Source organism: Brienomyrus brachyistius, chromosome 13 (assembly GCF_023856365.1).
Source record: "Brienomyrus brachyistius isolate T26 chromosome 13, BBRACH_0.4, whole genome shotgun sequence".
In the NCBI taxonomy this organism is placed as follows: Eukaryota; Metazoa; Chordata; class Actinopteri; order Osteoglossiformes; family Mormyridae; genus Brienomyrus; species Brienomyrus brachyistius.
The window spans coordinates 8,370,134-8,389,704 of record NC_064545.1 but is presented as its reverse complement, the minus strand read 5'-3'; the positions used below and the strand labels follow the sequence as shown (position 1 = coordinate 8,389,704).

At 48.7% G+C, this 19,571-nt stretch overlaps 2 protein-coding genes across 5 annotated transcripts in view; one reads left to right on the top strand and one right to left on the bottom strand.

Moving 5' to 3' along the window:
* LOC125706462 (potassium voltage-gated channel subfamily C member 1) overlaps nucleotides 1-6,214 on the top strand; it is a 39,967-nt gene extending 33,753 nt beyond the window's left edge. For 2 of the 4 annotated variants that reach the window (XM_048973174.1, XM_048973171.1), the window contains one exon: nucleotides 863-3,263. In XM_048973174.1, the coding sequence (XP_048829131.1) occupies nucleotides 863-987 (125 nt within the window). In that variant the 3' untranslated portion in view covers nucleotides 988-3,263. Of the gene's footprint in view, nucleotides 1-862; nucleotides 3,264-3,591; nucleotides 4,904-5,357 lie in introns of those variants that run through there. The other 2 variants (XM_048973172.1, XM_048973173.1) reach the window with 2 other exon arrangements.
* A 4,453-nt stretch (nucleotides 6,215-10,667) lies between these two features.
* Nucleotides 10,668-19,295, bottom strand: sergef (secretion regulating guanine nucleotide exchange factor). The gene is made up of 11 exons (XM_048973266.1): nucleotides 19,213-19,295; nucleotides 18,762-18,897; nucleotides 18,396-18,551; nucleotides 16,996-17,090; nucleotides 16,688-16,748; nucleotides 16,377-16,490; nucleotides 15,783-15,845; nucleotides 15,524-15,682; nucleotides 14,957-15,123; nucleotides 13,413-13,449; nucleotides 10,668-11,094 (listed from the first exon to the last, which is right to left on the bottom strand). Exons 1-11 carry the CDS (start codon nucleotides 19,258-19,260, stop codon nucleotides 10,880-10,882), a joined length of 1,251 nt encoding a protein of 416 aa, XP_048829223.1. The 5' UTR covers nucleotides 19,261-19,295; the 3' UTR covers nucleotides 10,668-10,879.
* Between the last annotated feature and the right edge of the window lie 276 nt (nucleotides 19,296-19,571).

Here is a 19,571-nt window from a genome sequence, read left to right as displayed (position 1 = left end):
GGAGAAGCACATTACACAAATAATGTCCATCCACATGTGTTATTTCACCTCTACACTGTGAATTGCTATATCTGTTCCTTGGCCAGCTACCCTGAACCATTTCATAGCTTTACAGCACCCCCCCCCCCTCCAAACTCCAACATACAGAACACCAAAGTGCAGCGTCCCCAACACCATCGCCTCCCTACACCTTGCCCAGGTACTGGCTTCAGCAGATCTGCATTCTGGTTTGGCATTCTGACACAGGACCACGCCCCTCCACATGTTAACCACGCCCTTCCCTACTCTAATCCCGCCCCTTTCTTACTTTGCTTGTCTCCTACCTTCCTGAATCCCTCCCAGCATGAGACATGGCACCTCTGGTCGGACCTTCTTCTCTCAGCTCCTCTTCCTCTCCTGTCCTCCTCCTCTTCCTCTCACCTGCATCTTCTTTTTTAAAAAGAATCCAGGGCTGGTAAATAAGGGTGGATAAAATAAATCTGTGCAAACATCTGATTCATTGTATTCTTGGTTTGTTCATGTTCATTTTTAAGAGCATGGTCTGAGAGGTCAACAAATCCCGCAGTGATGCATTTCCTGTTGACACCCCTTTACACATTGCTCGATTTCTACCCCTTCCTGAAACCTTTCAGTCTCTCCTGCTGACCATCTCGAATGTTTTCCAGATCTTTTGATAGTTTTTCTCTCATCCACGTTTATACACTCAAAAAGAAACAGATTTAGTCTGAGCTCTGGATCGACCTTAACCTTCCCTTTTTCTTTTTCTTTGTCGTTTGTTTGTTTTTTGTTGTTTTCCCCTTGCTGTTTGTTTGTTACCTCTTTCTTTACCATTCCCATGTCCTTGTCCTGCTCTGCCCTGTAGCCCCGCCCTCCCTGGGGCGGACCTTGGGAGAGGCTCCGCCCCCTCTCAGCTCCCAGCTGTACCCTCTGCTGCAGCTAAAGTGGGTGCACTGCCAAGAGGACAGTTGTGCTAAGCTAACACATTGAGGCCCTGCCCACACCACAATGACATCCAATCGTCTGGCACCGAAGGCCATTCCACCTAGCAATGAGACTCCGTGCACCTGGCACTGAGACCCCACCCGCATTCAGCGTGTCGCCAGTCACTCAGCCCCTCCCACTGGAGACAATTAAAGGGCCATGCAAGATTAGTTTAGATGATAAGGCTGAGGCAATCCCTCAGCACAGGGTGTGGGTCAGAGGTGAGACAAAGCAAGATGGATGATGCTCAGTAACCTTTAAACTGGGCTCCACTAAGGAGAGTTAATGGGAACCCATCCTGACGAGGAAGCCCTGGCCCGCTCACAGCCAGTCCTCCCATGGCAGAGTGGAGGTAGGAGGCTTGTCCCCCCCCCCGACACAGACCATGTCCCCTGCCCCTGCGGCCGCCTCATCCTGGCTCAGGACTCAACCAGAAATGCAGATTCCATGAGATCCCCAATAAAAATCTGGGTTTATCATTCATGCCAAGTACCTTCCTCAACTAGGGACACCACAGCTGTGGAAAGAAAGCACTTAAATGCTGATATAGAGAGGATACAAGTGGCCTTAGTCTTTTTGTCAACTTGACTGCAGTAAACAGGCTTCTGGAACTCTTCATTCAAACTGAGCATGCTCCAGGTTCAAGCTCTTTATGCAACAAAATGCTTCCATCCCTGTTTGCTAGCTTAGGCTCAAACACAACCACCGCACAGTTTCCTAGCTCATCATCGCTGTCAAACTACATTAGCCATAATTCAGCACTCATGCCGCACATGCTCAGTTGTACGAATGAAAGTCCCAGCAATTCTGGAGCAGGAATAAATGCCACTGGTCTTCATTTAGTTCAGTTGATATTTACATTTGCTATTAAGCAGTTCTTTGACTGAAATTTCAAAAATATTTACAACATTCACAGTTATGACCTAGATTCAATACTATGAGAGGGAAAAAAATTTAAGTTCAGGTGTTCAAGTGAAACATGATTTGATGTCTCTGTCCATACATATGTGTTTGCGGTGTGAGTATCAGTCTGTGAGCGTTTGCCTGATGTTTGGTGTGTGCATGTCCTCAGACTGTCCGTGGTCTGCATGCATTCTGTCCCGCTCACGGCTGGTGTCATAGTGGTGATGGAAGTGGTCACCCAATCATGTCACATACTAAAGTTTTTTGTCCAGTTGACTGCCGCCCACTCGTGCTGGCGGGGCATGCTGGACAGACCTAGATGGCAGCTCTGTGCACACAGTTTCAAGATTTAGTTGGATATTTCGTCAAAATTTGACTCGGCTCAGGGTGAGATGTACTCCAGGAATTTCACCCTCATCGGCCATAAAGATGTGTCATGTAACAGGAAACACGCTAAAGGCCCTCACCAAAGTGTGGAGCCACCTGCTGCCAGTGGTATTCACCCTCAGGACCATCGTCAGCCCACTGCAGGCCCTCTGTGACCCCCGACACCAGCCCTCCCCCGCGCCCCCGCATGCCGGGGTCCTGGTTGCGCGCAGTGCATGCAGGATGCAGCTGTTGAACAGGCTGCTCTGTTTTTTATCAGACTGTAATTGAACAGATGAGAGGAGATACCAGAAATGAGAAGCACACCTACTGTCACATTGACGCTGTGCGAGGAGCCGTCACTGCATTGCTGGTGAGGGCTGAAACACGCCCAGATTGTCACCGGCGCTGGTGACGCCGTCCTACAGCCCATCCTGGAGGTTCTCTCGCACCCACATCTACCCCCACCAGCTGCCCTCGCCTACAATGTTTGTTTCATTCTCGATCTGTTCCCTTTAGATTTCCACCCCCTCCCTTAGCATCTCCCAGCCCTGATACCCTCATTTGTTTTACATGTCGCCAAACAAACAAGACAATTAAAAACAACATAACAGGCCACACGTGTATGCATCTGGGGAGGCCACGTTGGAGGGGACAGCCCAGGTCAGGGGCCTGTCAGAAGGTGCAGCCCCTGCAGGCCCGCCCCCCCCAGGCAGTGCTTCCCACGCAGTTTGGTTCTGCGCTGAAAGCAGTTTTGTCAGAGCCAGCAAATATCAAACTTGTAATCCAGAGCACCGAAGAGCAGCTGTGTCAGGAAGCTGACGTTCCTGGGGCTGTGATGTGCTGCTGGGTCTTACTCCATAGTGTTTAGCTATAAATCCTCGTGCCCTGTTCATTTCCATCACAAATACACATTTTACATCTTCTTTAACACACATGTGCACCACCTGACAGATCACACTAAGGCCCCTCCTCCCCCAAGCAGGAATGGAGCCCTCTTAATTATCCCCCCCCCCCCCAGTTTTTACTTCTCCATGTGATGCGCCTCTTTGTAAAAGCCCCCTATTTAAATGCGACACCCCCCCCCCCCCCCCAACGAGTCCCGTGCCGGTGTGCGGATTGCAGGTGCATGGCTGCGCCCGGTTGCATGGACCGTGCTGCTCCCCTCGGTGCATTCTCTCTCTCTCTCTCCCCCCGCCCCCAGCCCCATCTCTACCTCTCTCCCTGTCCCCCATCCTCTGTCTTACGGATCTTTCTCCCAATGACGTGTCAGACGCCATCTCTTGCTCTTCTCTTTCTCGCCCCGGCGTCACCGCCGTCGCTCTGCTTGCCGACACCCAGCCTTTGCGAACGCGTTCGACGCTCAACAAAGCCCCAGTGCTGCCGGTCACAGACCCCTGTAAAGAGGAGACCGTCCTCGTTAAGTATATGCAAGCTGACACCGTGAGAGTGACCTGACGCCAACCTACCCGTGTCTGAGAGGTGGACGATGCTTTAATGTCCCTCCTCCCAAGGCCGGGGGCCACGTTGGACTTGGGGGTCAGATAGACAGAGAGAGAGGGAGAGGGAGAGAAGGAGAGAGAAAAAGGCGTACCTTAAAGAGCCACTTATATCAAAGGACAAAGTTAGTACTGTCTCTTTTTCGGAGAGAAAAGGGGAAAGACTTCTTTCCAAATCTTGGCAAGTATGGGGCTTTTGAGAAGGACTTTTTTTGTCAAGAGGGGACAATTCATGGAGTCCCACACAGACGCTGAAGAGGAATGCGAGAGATACCAAGATAACACACGTAGTACACAGAGAAACACATTTGCGAATCACACCGTTAGCGATAACACGTTTAATGTCAGGAATCTTACTGTAGAAGACACCTATTTGTTTATTAAGCATGAGTTGCATGGGAAAATTAAAAGAAAATATTGTTATGAATATATGTAAGAACAAAAAATATATATTTTCTCTCAGAAGTTCCTTACTTTTACATACCTTTGATGTAGCCAAAATATAGGATAATAGAGAGCGAGTAGATGCTGTTTTTTAGCCGTCCTTCCTGTCGGTAATTTTGTATCGAATGACATCTGTCACAGAGGCAGCTTGGGTCATATTGACCACCCCCTCTTTACTGCAACAGACACTAGCACCAAGAGCACAAGTGGATGAAAACAGTCTCTGTGTTGTTTCAAAAGAGATAATCATTTAGTATGTCTCTCTGTTGGCATGCTTGTGTCCCTGGATCTAACAGAAAAAAAAAAAAACATCTGACTTTATTTGACTTTTTCCCTGTTATTTGCTGTAATTACTAATGAATAGATCACTTGTGAAAACTTTATTACGGTGAGACATTGTTCATATCGCATTACGTACGGACTTTCAACGGTGTTATTTTTGACAAAAAAAAAAGCAAGAAAAGACCAAAAACATGCAAAAAATAAAACATAAGTGGAAGTTCTGGTCCTAACAGAAGATTGGACGAGGCTGTGTTTTAATTGCTTATCTCTCAGTCAGACTTAAAAGAAAAATGTTTTACGAGCAGTGTATGCAATTTAGTACTTGAGAGAAAGCAGATGCATGTATTATGTTATGCAAACTAGATAACAGCAGTAAGTAACAGATTAATACTAATAATTCTAGCATGAAATAAATTTTTTTATGAACAGCGTGCTGGGACTCTGATTTTATTAGCAGGAATGACTTCCTGCGTGCCGTGCTTCAGTTTGACCTCTGCTTGACCTCCCAGTGCAGCCCACTGGGGGTCAATAAGAAGCGAATTGAAGGCAGAATGACTGGAACAGCGCCCCCTGCGTGTGGAGGGGCAGCATGGCGAGTTGCAGAGCGGCATGGAGGCGGGAGCTCTGTCCCGCGGCATGGGGGGGTGACGCGACGGGGGCCGCTCAGCATGGGCAGCACATGGTAAAGCTGCCGTTTACCATGGTGACGCGACGGAGCCGTTACTCTGAACACCAGTCCCATGTCACCACCTCCCCCCCCCCCCCCGCCGGCTCGTTTCAGCTCCATTCATCCATCATCTCCTCCTTCGCTCCCGGATGGAAAATAATGCTGTTGTTTGTTTGTTTGTTGTTGTCGTTTTTTTCTTCTCCATGTGTCCTTAGAGAGCAAACGACGAACTCACCGGCGACCTCCCTCAGAGTCAGTGTGTGTAATGAACCGTGGTATCCCGACCACTGTGTGTGTGGCTGCAAACTACCCCCCTCCCAACCTGACCGTGCTCTAGTCTGTCTGTCTGGGTAGACAGGCGTCGCTCCGGCAACCTGGACGCTGGGGGTCAGCCATGTCTCCCCCCATGTCGCCCCCCTCTCAGTGTAACTGTTCTCTGTTGCTATGTTTCAGTCTCCAGGTGTAACATGTGCTTTTGTCTTACTGTGTCGTAAATATCCTTCCTTTGTGCTCGTTCTGTTTGTACCCATAATCCCCCTGAAGGACACCCCCCCCTCGCCCCACCCTCCCCCAGCCGTCTCCCTCACCTTCCTTTGCTCTCCAGGAATGCTCCTAACACAGCCAAACTGTTTCCTGTGCCCTCCGATGTTTCTGAACCCTTACGCACGTCGCGCAGACGTGTTCCGTCTTATGAACGATCATGCATGACCGTGGGGTGTCCTGACAGCAGACCTGAGAAGGGGGTGAGGTGGGTTGCGTGGGAGGGGAGGCACTTTTCATTCTGCTTTTACAGTTGAAGGCTAAAAGCCAAAAGCATGCCTGGTTTATCTGTCAACTTTGTGCAAGCATTACTTTCAGCTCGGGACTAGATACTCATCAAATTTACCAAGATCACTAGGTCACTAGGACCTTAGTTACAGGGTTTCAGCATGTTTTTAAAGTTAATCGTCGTGCGAAACATCTCGTTGGCCTTTGTGTTCTCAAGACCTGCTCCTTTGTGAAGCTTCCTCGTGTCTCCTGATCAAACCCAGGACCTGCAGGCTGGAGACGAGGAGCCGAGACGATTGTGCATCCCTATGATGCTATGATTTTCATAACTGATGTTAGTATTCCACATGCAACATTTTTTCCAAAGATTACTTTCTTCTGACTTGCATAATTAAACCTTAAAAACAAAATTAACACATCCAGAAAGGGTCAGTCGGTAATTACGGCTCCTGCCTGTATCATTTCACAGTTTCCTCTTTTCCTAGGAGACTGAACACATTCATTACTGCTACTTAATGTGGCCTAGTTGTACACCAGTATAAATGTGGGACAAGCAGCTTCACACTCAACTATGAAATCAGCTGTGGTACCTGAACAGCAAGACTTAGCCGTGCAAATGTTCAGGAATAACGGAATTCTGCTATCCAGAATGGCACAGGTAAAACGCCTCTTAAGTTCAATTTATCAATTACACTGATAAAAGGCAAATCAGACATGATATTAAGTACTTAGGAATTGACTTGGATTAATAAGTAGAGACAATCTTGTAGATAATTCTTTTTCTGGTTTGATATTCACAAGGATTATTCGGACTTCAAGGAGCGGCTCTGAGTTCACAAAGGGTTAACAGTATAGAAGTTATTAAAGGCAGGAAACAAGCATGGAATTGAGATGTATGAGTGCTGTCAATTCCAAATGTGAAAAAGCATATTCCCTGTGGTTCAGCTCCTTCTTGCTGTAGGGCTGCTGGGGCCACACCCCTAAAGGACACACCCATTGGTCCCCTATGGCCTCCATAGCCAATGAGGGCCTGTTACTTTACACCAGGCCTCTGGGATGTAATATACAAAATGACACAGAGAGTTAATGGCCAGAGAAACAGCTGCAGGTCCTAAAGCAGATCAGGTCAGGGGCATCTTAACAGCTGAGGCCCCCAGAGTTGGGAGATTTTCACAAGCAGATGGCCTGCCTATGTAGATATCACCCCCCCAGCACAGAGCAGGTTGTGTCCGGTATCCTGATAAGTGCTTCTTTCTTGATTTTGAGTGCTTGATTTTGAAGGACATTCACTGTGCTGTTTCCTGAATGATAGCAGTTAAATAAAGGCTTATTTTACACAAAAAAAATGCTGGTCTTGTCTTTCATTTTGACCTAGATTTTTATATCCATACTATTCCCTCACTCTCCTTCTAAGTAGTTCTGGTGTATGAACTGAGACAGACAGAAGTTTTGGCTGTCGGACGTCTTCGGGCTGTCAGTGAGAGTCAGCGACACCGCTGCTCCAACACCGCTGCTCCAACACCGCTGCTCCAACACCGCTGCTCCAACACCGCTGGCCTCCGTCGGCGCTGTTTTGGCCGATTCGGTATTTTGAATAGGCATCAAAACTACCTGTTGTCAGTCGTCACTTCGAGTCACGCCTGCATGTTCCAGCGCAGATTTACACAATCGATGGGAGTTGATTGTTCGTTGGCGTTGCCATCTGCTTGGCGTGGAAGGATACTGGCATCCATGTTTATTTGAAGCGATCAGAAGATGCACCATTAACAACCAGTGTTGAGAAAGCCCAGCTCACTCGGAGGACAGGCTGCTTCGGGGTGATGCTGGGGCAGATTAGCTGTCTCTGGGGCTCTACTCAAAAAGACAATCTGTCCCCCAACCCCCCCCAAGTGAAAACTAAATAAATTGCTAGCAAGTACAGTCAGAAGATCGTACCTAGTGGCTGGCTAGCAGAACATGCTGCTTCGGCATCTCCTAAATAAGGCAGATGTTTATTCAATATTTTAGTGTAGTAACTGTTTCTCCAAACCCTAAGGGTGCCCAAACCTCAGGGGCCCCATGCGAATGCCGGCTTTGAGTGGTGATAAACAGCGCCACTAGGTTGACACTCCATCACACACAGGTCATCTGCAACATTCCAGCAGCCGAGGGCTCCAGGTTAGTAAACCAACACGCAGAGGAATCCACTAATGAAGAGCAGTGCGAAAGCTGGAGCCAATCGCAGCACTGCACGCGGACATCCTAACAAGCTTGTTTTTCTCACCGTTCCTCTACTGGCGTCTTACGATTGCATGCAGTGTTGCCATAGTGACACTCAGCATGGGAAAATGAGGTAATTCATAGTGATGCGTGACCTGCAGCCTCAGAGAACACGCAAATCACATGCCTAACAACCCCCCCCCCCCCCAACACACACACACAAACACCTGAAGATAAACGTCTTCAGTTATTCCCTATCCTTCATATTTATTGAAATCTATTGAGATTACCTGCAGATGACACTGCAAAGGCTCATTTATTGACAGCTACTCTCATAAAACCTGTTTATTCTGTTCATCTGTCCTGTGATGGGTGCAGGAAAATCCCCACGAGAAGCACCACGAGAAGCACCACGAGAAGCACCACGAGAAGCACCACGAGAAGCACCACGAGAAGCACCACGAGAAGCACCACGAGAAGCACCACGAGAAGCACCACGAGAAGCACCATGCTCACACCGTCTCTTCCGCACCAAGCACATAAAAACTTTATATGCTGCCCGGCCAAAAAAAAGTTGCACACTTTAATATTTTGTTGGAGCGGCTTTAGCTGTGATTATGGTGCACATTTGTCAATGCATCGTTTCCACGTTTTTACACGTTTTAGATTTGCATTAATTTCTCGTTGAGATCTTGCATTGGTGATAGATGAATTGAACCACTCTGCAAACCCTTCTTCAGCCCATCTGAAAGGATTTCAGTGGGGTTAAGGTCAAGACCCTGTGGCGGCCAATTCCCTCATGCTCCCTGAACCACTCTTTGACAATTCGAGCCCGATGAATCTTAACTTTATCGTCCTGGAATATGTCCATGCCGTTAGGAAAGAAAAAATCAATTGATAGGACAACCTGGTCATGTTATAGATTCATGTACTCAGCTGACTTCACTTCATTGTTGCATAATGTCGCTGAGCTGTAATAATGATCCAGTCATTGGCTCTTAACTACTAGCTAATTTAGGTTTAAATGGTGACTTTGCTTTTGACCGGACAGTTTATTTGTGATTTCAAACTCAGAACACTCCAAACATGCAGTTTCCAGACTTTTGATTCATTTGAAGCTCAGTTTCAATATATTGTTCCCACGTCAGTATCGCAAAAAGGCACGAGTGCTGCGATCGACGCTTTATGACGTCACAGTGCTTCGAGTGTTTCTGATCCTTTCCTCAATTTCTTATAAAAGACGAAGTGCGAATCGCAGATCTGGGATCAGGACATGCTGACCCAAAAAACACCTAAATAGAAAGTATAAAACCTTATCTCATATCCCTGGTCTGTGATTGGCTGCTGCTTGACATTACCTCATTGCCACACAACGAAAACTTCTCAAAGTTACATAAAGCCGGCGTGAAGCTCCGCTCTTTGGCTCGGCCCCTTGAGCGCCTTTTATTGAGCCCCGGAGTTACTGCAGTCTGTTTTTATGTTTCCGTTTTTGACTCAGACTGTGTAACATATAGCACCCTGTTAGCTCCATTTAAACCTCTGCTTAAACACTGACCTTGAATAAATTTGAGCTTTGGATTTGTAGAGTAAACCGCACCTTTGGGTGCAGCCTCTTTGTCCCTGGTGTTCAGGGCTGGATCTCGGCATCGGCAAACTAGGCAGCTGCCATAGGCTCTGTCAACCTGAGGAGACACCCGCCTCCTCAATAGCCAAAACCAACTAAGCCCCCCCCAGTTGGCAAAGTCCACCAAGGGGGACCCCTCTGAAATTTATTTCGAGTTACAGGTCTGCCTAAGGCTGCTGAAAAGAAGGTAAATCCAACCGTACCCATGGTGTTAATTTTATAACCTGGAAGGAGCACGACCCAGGCCTGCTGTCTGAGATGCTTTTGAGGTAAAACTCTCGGTTTGCCAGCATCATCTGGCATGTAATAAAAATACAATGACAATGTAAAGACCCAAGCATCCAGATTCTCTGACTGCCAACACAACACAATCCGGTGCCATAGTAACTGTAGTGTCTGTATAGTTTATGTACTCGCCGATATGATTTTTAAAAAGTCTATTCTGCACCAGGGGTGGGCAACCTGTTCCATCAAGGGCCGGTGTGGGTTTCTGGGATGACCTCTCAGTCAGCCAATAATAAAAGAGTGGATCTCAACTCCAGTCCTGGGGACCTGCTGTTATTGGCTGATTGAGAGGCCATCCCAGAAACCCACACCAGCCCTCTGTTGAACAGGATCGCCACCCCTGTTCTACATGCTTCGCTTAAAAAATTATTGGGACCATTAGGCCACCAGATGTCACTGTACGGCAATGCTTCAAACAACTTCCAAAGATATCTTTTCCCAAACTGTTTCAATCCATCAAAAGCCTTCCGCCAAAACTACTTCATATTTTCAGAAATGAGAATGTTATATTTGGTTGTTTCACTGACTTTTATTTCACTTTGGTTTTACTGAGTCAGGGCTGAATTAACAAGAGTTTTTACCTGTTATGGAGATGCAGTGACCTGTCAGCCCTCTCGAGGGGTAAACACAGGAAGCGCTGCCGTGTGAGTAACGTTTGGGAGGGAGTCACTGCATTTTAATCTCATGTAATCTCACAAATAGGAAGGATCACAACGGCCCCTTACATTAATTCATTAAAGTTGAGCATGAAACTCAACACAGTAGCAGGGACACACTGGGACCTGTCTTAGCAGGAAACACCGGTGGTAGGCTGGTTCACTTGGGGTTTCCCACTGGATAGAGAGACCTCTGCAGATGAGTTCATGTGGCAGGACTGCTGCTGGCCCAGGGCGGGGCTTCTGTAGAACCAGCCAATGGCACGGCACACAGCGCCATGGAGTGCCCTGCCCCACAGCCAATTAGGACAGGTGTGACAAGACGTAACGCGGCGATGGGGGCGGGGCTGCTCACATCCTGGCGGGTTCCATCTCCACACATACCGTGCTCATTCCAGCCCCACGAGACCAGAGCGCCACCTGCAGAACAACAGGGAACCTGAGCAGATACAGATACAGATGCATACTCTGCACTGGGATAGCAGTACAGACCTAAACCTTCCGTAGATTAGTAGCTAAAACACTAAAGCATCGTTTACCCCGAAATTTCCATCTTAGCAACCTGCTGCTTCACCCAAAGCCGAAGGTCTCAGCAAGGGGTCAATGCAGGGGAAGACATGCACCGCGACAGCCCGTCAGCCTACGGAGCCCGTCTCCATGGCAACGCCATGGCACTCATTCCAGGGCAAGCCTGGCCCTTCTGCTCCTCCACCTGGCCATCCCTCTACGTGCCCAATGCCGATGGGATGCCCACCAGACGCAGGCTCTCCCTCCCTCCTGTCAGAAACCAGTCAGAGGCCCATCCATCCAGTGAGTACCGCCCATCCCTATGAAACAGCGCCACTATGTGACGGCCTGTCGTTACGGGGTGGCATTCAGACATACTGACAGAGGAGTACGAGGAGTCCTGCTCCGCACCTTCATCCACGGGGAGAGCGGGTATCCGCGTCCATCGGGAAGCGGCAAGACATGGAGCTGTTGAAGAGGCAGTTTCCATGGCGACCATGTTAAACAGCCTCATGTCCGTCGTAAAATGTGCATATACGCAGGAAACAACCCCACTCATCCCCGGGATGGCAGCTCATTCGCATACAGTACGGTGTCCAATACCTGGCCAAAAGGCCGACAGCCAATGGACAGTGTCTGCCCCCTTGTATCCATGGGGATGCAGCTAATAGAGACGGAGCAGCTAGTGCTGCATTCATAGCGGCGATGACGTATGCGAGGATCACGGGATTATCGGCTGTCACTGCACAAAAAGGGCAGCAAAACATGCCTCAGTGCAACAAATCAAATGCGAGTGCCGTGGGGGGGGCACACAAATAGAGATTCGGCCCATGCCCTGCAGCATCGCAATGGAGGAAGCTACCAGATGTCCGGCGACTCCTGAGGCAAACGGAGCACGGTGTGGGGGCCTGGTGGCTGCGCCAAGGCGGAGGGTCGCGCACAGCAGCGCAGTACTTTTGCGCATGTTGCCGTGCCAACACCTCGAGGACACGGTCACCGCCCACACCACCTGACAACGGCCACCCGACGGCACATCAGAGAACAACCTCCGGGCCTGGCATCCACGGCCCGTTTAAAAGCACCCCCCTTGGCAGTGGGGGGACTGAATGACTGGGACACGCCCCCTGAACTTCCTCACCCGAAGCCCCCCCCGGAATTCTCTTTGTACAACCCCCTCCCCCCAGAGCCGCACACTTCCTGCCCAGATTCCCCCTCTCCCAGGTCTTTTTAAATAACCCCAGGGTCAGTTCCTGTGTGTGTTTATGTTCACACCCCCCAGTGTGTGTGAGAATGTAGGTGCGTGTCTCTGTCATCATTACTATGTGAGGCCAGATTTCCCCGCAATGTGATAAAAACTTTTTACTTTGTGGGGACATTTTTTCTTCAGTCCCCACAAGGGTAACCTCAATATTATATTAAAAAAAAATCTATGAATGCCATTAAAAACTAAAAATGCCAAAAGTCTCGTATTTTGTTTGTTTACTTGTGTTTAAGGTTACAGCTGAGTAGGGGTTAGGTTGTCATTGTTGGAATTGGGGTTTTATCCATAGAAATGAATGGGAAGTCCCCACAAAGATATGAGTATGTGGACTGTGTGTGTGTGTGTGTGTCTGTTACTCACTTTCCTTAGCCTAGTTCAGTTTATTTATACCCACAGGCCTCGGCTCCAGGGAGGTGTGTGGGCGGGGTTGGGGGGATCCCCAGGCACACGGAGGATTGGGGTCAGGTCCCACTCCTGCTGTACTCCTCTGCCCTCAGAGCCGGGTCCTTCTCCACCCACAGACACACACAGCTTTGTAGTTATATCTTTGTGGGGACTCTCCATTTATTTCAACAGGGAAAACTCTAATCCCAACATGACGACCTGACAACATGATAAACCCCACCCTTAACCTTAACCATAACCATACCAAACAATAACCATAACCAAACAAATTATGACACTTTTAGCATTTTTTGCAGTCACAGATCTTTGTGGAGGTCTGACAAATGGTCCCCACAACATCGAAATAACAGGTTTTATTACAGTGTGGGGAACATTTGGTTCCCCCAATGTGATATAAACATAATCCACACACACACACACACACACACACAAACACGCACACACACAGACAGGCAGACACACACACACAGACATGGACAGACACACACACAAACCAACACACTGTAGCACTGTGACCTGTCCCCGGCACCACAGACTGGGGTGGGGGAGTCAGATGAAGACTCACCTACGACGGCCAAGCTGTGCTCTGAGCCACACGCTACCTGGAGGGGGGGTAAAACAAGACAAAATTCATAGCAGACCCTGCTGCAGGTTGATGAACATCAAAATAATGGCTGATATGGAGAGATATGCACTACAGACTGCAGGCTGGGGGCAGGAAACCCAGCCTCACCTCCCAATCCACTGCAGGACCGACACACGTCACATGTCAACCACAGACCACATGATGTGCTGATCAACCAAACCCCCCCCCCAACCCCCCTGCCTCAGCCAGCGTGACACACACAAGTGCCACCTCCACCCAACCATGCAGCTTACAGTCCCCCCTCCCCCACTGTTCTGTGTGATCCTCCATGACGGTTCAACCCTTTCTCAACTAGAGTAAGGAAGCCCTGTTTCAGAGTGCAGAGTGGGCCGACTGTACCCTTTTCAAAGCGTTACTGCGAGAGCCTGTGTCAGGCTTAAGCTTGGGGGGCTAGAAACATCCATAAACAGAATGCACGCAGTTTAGGGGAACTGTGAGTGCAACACTGAGAGGACACATTAAGATGTCAAACTGTACAGTCTCCTGAATCCAAATAGGACAGTGCCATCTAGTGGTAGGAGATCAGCATAATTTTCCATACACCAGATTCCAAGCTTCTAAATACGCAGTGAATGGCAGAACAGATCACAGGACAGAGCAGAGCAAAGGTTTGAGCTTCCAAAACCCTAGACTAGATGGACACATAGTGACACTTACAAAACAGTCCTTCAGGTGCCCTGAAGAGAATAACCAGTTAGAAATGACACTGGAAGTAAGGGATTTTAGTGCAATGCTGCCCCCCTCTGGCCATTTCCAATGGGAAAGACGATGAAAGATCCTCCGCATTAGAGGAGAAAACGACATACAGAAACACAAACACAGCTCACTGACGCCTCCTGCCTCGCGCCACTCAAACTGCTCACAGGCTCCCCCTCCCCCAAGAAAACCGCGGCGAGTCCTGGGTTCCAGTGGGAGGAGATCAGCAAGCGATTTGGAAGGAGCCACCGCCGTTGTCATGGCGACACGCCTCAGCTGAGGAGCGACACAGCCGCTGATGTGTCGCTTGAGCATGTCCCCCTCCAGCCCTGCTTGCCGCTTTACCAGCAGTTATGTGGGGGCAGTTAAGTTAAAAAGGGGTTATGGAGGTTACTGGGAGTTAGGGGCCTTACTCAGGGGCCAATGGTGACCTTCAGATCACAGGCAAAGCATTCAAACCCACAATGCCCAGTATTAATATTCTATACCTACTGGAAAGCACCTTTTCAACACAGCTACCCCATAACTGACAGGCAGACAGAAGATAGAACTCCTCCATTATAACTACAGAGTTATGCACGGCCCCTCAATATGTCACACGACACTGAGGAAGACCCAAAAAGGCCACTTACAACCGCCATACTGACCATGGTCACAAGGTACATAAAACAAAAAACGGTTACAGTTCAGGCACAGCGACAATGAAACTACAGCATTAAACATCAGCCTCCCTAGAAGAGCTGAACATTGCAAAGCATCATTATTACCTGGGTGGCCCCAGCAAGGGCCTTCACCTCCACAGGGTGGCACGCCATTGGTCTGGAGTACGCAGGCGGGGGATCATCTGACAGAAGACTCAAATCCTGATTGGTCTGCAGTGCCCTACCCAGCTGTCCGTAATCACCCCGCCCCCAAGTAAAGACCCTCCCACTCTCTGGAAGGGAAATATAAAATATCCCTGTTATGGTGAGAAGGTAGCAGAATGAGCAATGTACAGCACATTCAAAAAGGACAGGATACCACCACACTTGTGGGTTTAAAATTTATTCTTAAATTCTGCTTCTGTCTCCAGCCACACAGCACGATGATTAAGCGGCTGGACAAATGCTTTCCTGAATCCGGGAAAAATCAATCCATTTTAAATGAGCATTCATCCAATCATTTGTTTAGCGATTAGGAGCCCATCTAGGTAAAAAAAAAAAACTGAGGGGTGGGATACTGTACAGCATGGATGGAACACCAGCAAAATGTAGAAATATTACAGCTTCTGTGTCAAATGTTAAAGAGATCAGCTGGGTAGTTAGTCATTAGACTACATTCTTAGCGTTAATTACCTGTCCTGGCCACTAGGTGTGTCCAGCCACTCCACACATCTGTCACGGATTCCCCAGCCAGCAGGATGCGATCTAGGACCCGAGGGAGGGACTGGAAAGGCCCCAGGCCCCCAAGCTGACCCTGCTTGTTGCTGCCCCACAGGAACACATCACCCCCTGCTGGAAACTCGAAATTACAAATGTCAGCCGTCGCCAGCGGCCAAACTGCACCCTGCTGCGAAGTGTAGGGCTGGTCCAGGTAGGATGCCAGCCAGCTCACCAGTGAGACAGACGCAGTGGGAGGCTCCAGCTGTCACTGACTTTGGGGACACGGTGTCCAGGGCTGGGGGGACAGGAAAGGGGAGTGGGATCTCTTAAATGGCCTCCTTCACAATTTGTGTTTATTTCAAATAAACAGAAAGCTAAAATTTCACATAAACAGAAACACTACATTGCAGTTTGCAGTTTCACTGCCTACACTAGACCACAGTCAGACCGCTCCTCAGCAACAAGACCAACATCACTACAACAGAACTGCGAACAGGACTAATCATACCGTCACAAAATACACACAGAACTTTCCCTGGAATGTCAACCTTGCAGACACTCTCCAAGCACACCATCCATGCTTCCATCTCCAGGCTTAACTGGTACCACACGATCCGACCAAAACCATTGGAATTTGTTTTATGAGGATGTCATAAAGAGTCCACGAAACATCAGTAATCTTTTACATGCAATTAAAATGTGTAAAAATATGACCATAGTTGCAACTACATAATGATCATCAGAAAAATATTGGATATATGGATCAGAAAAATATTTAGTGCCACACAGTGCATGTAATTATGGGGATGTAGTGGCCAGCACTAACCTGGAACTGCGCAGGGTTCCCTAGAGGTGAGGTGGGCGGGGACAGCCTGTGGGGCCAGGAGCCTCCTGGCCTCGCTGGACAGACCCACCCCCCACTGGTACACACACCCTGAGGCTGCAGAGAAGGGCCACACGGTGCAGTGTAAGAGAAGCAGTGCTAACCCTAACTGAGACAGTAGATTGGAAGGCTGGTAACAAACATATAAGAAAACAACAGTTACAGCTCAGCACTAAATCACATATATCCACATTTATACTGTACTTTTGACCAAGTATTTCAGAATATTCACGATTTTCAGCGGCCCAACTCACAATCAACTGCCAGGGAGTGTCGAAGCCCAGCAGCCACACTGATGATGGGGGAAATCAAGGCCTGGGTTAAAGGTCAAAGGTCAGAGGTTACCGTCACACACAGTCTACTCTCAATACTTTGTTATAATGTCACTACTGCACTCAATCACAGCCTTGGTGCGACACAACAATAAAATACACCCAGACACACTGTGCTTCTTAAATACGATTAAACAGTGAATTCATGACTCAAACTCGTGACTGGGTTGTCTGTCTGAACGTCCTCCCACGCACCCCCCCCCCCTGCCCAAGGCATATCCCCTCCCCACCTCAATTGGCAAGGGCTTTGCTGTGTACCCAGAGACCTGGGGGAGGCCCAGCTGGCCATGGGCATTCGAACCGCAGGCCAACAGCTGTCCACAGTCTGCAGAAAGACAGAGAAGGGAAACTGGTCTCACACACTAGCAAAACCGCACGCAGGTCAGACATATAACTCGCATGCATGTAGATGGAAAACAGCAGAATGTCCCCAAAGGGGCTGCAGCATCAGGGCAACTGGATTCTTAGGAAGGGAAAAAAAAGCCCAAAAGACAAATGCAGACTTGGCTGGAATGTAGATTCATCCTTTGCCACAAGGGGGCAGTTTTTCATCTAAAGATACTGCACAGACTGCGAATGATCACACACCCGGACCTGCTGTACCAACAGGGATTTACAGTGTCCCACCTTATGAACAGAGGGCATCGACGCTCAGAGCAAACACTAAGAGCTATGGGAAGGAGGCCCATAATCTCCCTCAGCCTCCTCCCCTCAGCCTCTGTACTAACGCCCTTCCAGGACTCACCACCCACCCCTGACCCTGCATACGTCTTGGTAGCCACATATCTGCATTCCCCCATCAGCTCACCCAGGCCACGATCACTTCATTACCGCTTTGGAGATTGACGTAACAGGTCCATGGAGAGCCCAGTCTAATGATGCCATTTCAAAGATCTTTTTAAGCAGCCTGTGATTAGATAGCAGCTAGAAAGCGTGGCTCCACGAAGCCCTTAATTAGTCCACCGATTATACGATCTGTTCCTAACGATGCACTGTCGTCAATCAGATTCCCTCCATGATTCGGAGCACATGGCAGAACCAGGCTTGGTTCTCCCACCGCCAGCTGACGGGTCAGGCAGGGTGGCGGCCTGGAAAAACACCATCTCTTCAGAAGAGGTCCGAAAGGTAAACTGGACCAGTATGGAGATGCCCATCCCTAGCATGGAGATACCCGTCCCTAGTATGGAGATGCTCGTCCCTAGTATGGAGATGCCCGTCCCTAGTATGGAGATGCCCGTCCCTAGTATGGAGATGCCCGTCCCTAGTATGGAGATGCCCGTCCCTAGTATGGAGATGCTCTTCCCTAGTATGGAGATGCCCGTCCATAATATGGAGATGCTCCTCCCTAGTATGGAGATGCCCGTCCCTAGTATGGAGATGCTCGTCCCTAGTCCACGGAGCAATTGGGGATTGAAAGCCTTCCCCAGGGGGGGGGGGGGGCAATGGTTACATCACTCTGCTAACCCTGGAATTTGAACCAGTGAGTTTAACAGCATCCTAATCCTCTGAACAACCCCCCCATCCAACAAAAGCTGAAGATTAGCCAGCACCCGACTAGCCAACATCAGGAACAGACAAACCAAATACAGCTTATGTCCAGACCCAGAAGCACGACTGCAGGAAACCTCACCTGTCAGAATGAGGGTGAAATCCCAGCCGCAGGACACCTGGCTTACAGACCGCAGGCCCAGAGAAAGGCAGGGAATGAAGGCAGTCACCTGAGACGTATGGCCGAGGCCCAGCTGTCCTCTGTGGTTTTGGCCACATACCATCAGCTGTCCCGATTCTGTGGACAGACACAGCAGTGCGAGGTCACACGATGCAGATGTTGAGCCAAATGTCATCCGCAGCATCTGACAAATTTCTTCATACCATAAGGTAAAATCTATATAATTATTCAAAGTCTAATATTAACATCAAACGGGTGAATAGAACTGCGCCACTTCATCAGACTAGTTTAATAAGTTACTTTATTGATTCGACACCGATGACTCACCGGTGACAAGCGCAGCGTGTCCGCCGCCTCCACGCAGGCTGCGCGCCCCGGCGGTTGGTAGCGCGCACTCCGCGGCCCCGGGCTCGCACCGGTCCTCCACATGGCCTTGGCTCAGCTGGCCGTAGCTGTTAGCGCCCTACGGGAGCGTTGAAGTGTCAGCTTAAAAGCGTAGACACTGTAGTCACAAAGCGCAGCCTCCAATTCCCTCACTTCAAACTTTTAAAGAAGGCTAAATATGCGGATATTGTAAATAGCGCTTCATTATCAGATGTCATTATCGACAGTTAATATCAGAAAACTATTACACATGTATCAGGGTGCAGCTTCGCTTTTGGGTGCATGACTGGTCAAACCTATATTTAGTTATCCGAAGGAAAAAATGCAGAGGCGCGGCCCGAAATCTAATTTTATTCGATATACAAATCCTCATTTTTCTTTTACATAGACTCACCCACGTGAACAAAGTCACGTCCAAAACATCCGAGCCCGAGTCCCTCATGAGAAGGAAGAACAGACATAGTCGCGACGAATCGCGACATCGAGCCGAACTTCCGGTTGTGCCTCTTCTGCGTACCGGTCTGGCCGCCATGTTGAGTGTGTCAAATTGCACTTTACGATTAAGTCGTCATTCCTTATACTGTATATTTACTATTGTAATTAAATTATAATCTATAATAGCAACAACCTATTATTGAATTATTTTAATTATAATTTGAATATACAATTGCTTTGTTCAAATTGAAAAGAATTTCATTAATTTCACTACTATATTTGTACATTTACATGCTGTCATGAATAAGTGTTTCTTTT

Coding starts and splice junctions, on each gene's coding strand:
- sergef (XM_048973266.1), bottom strand. CDS start 19,260: ATGAGGGACTCGGGCTCGGATGTTTTGGACGTGACTTTGTTCACGTGG. Junction 15,846..16,376: donor GGAACCCTGCGCAGTTCCAG/GTTAGTGCTGGC, acceptor CTGTCCCCCCAG/CCCTGGACACCGTGTCCCCA. Junction 13,450..14,956: donor CCCTTGCTGGGGCCACCCAG/GTAATAATGATG, acceptor CCCCCCCTCCAG/GTAGCGTGTGGCTCAGAGCA.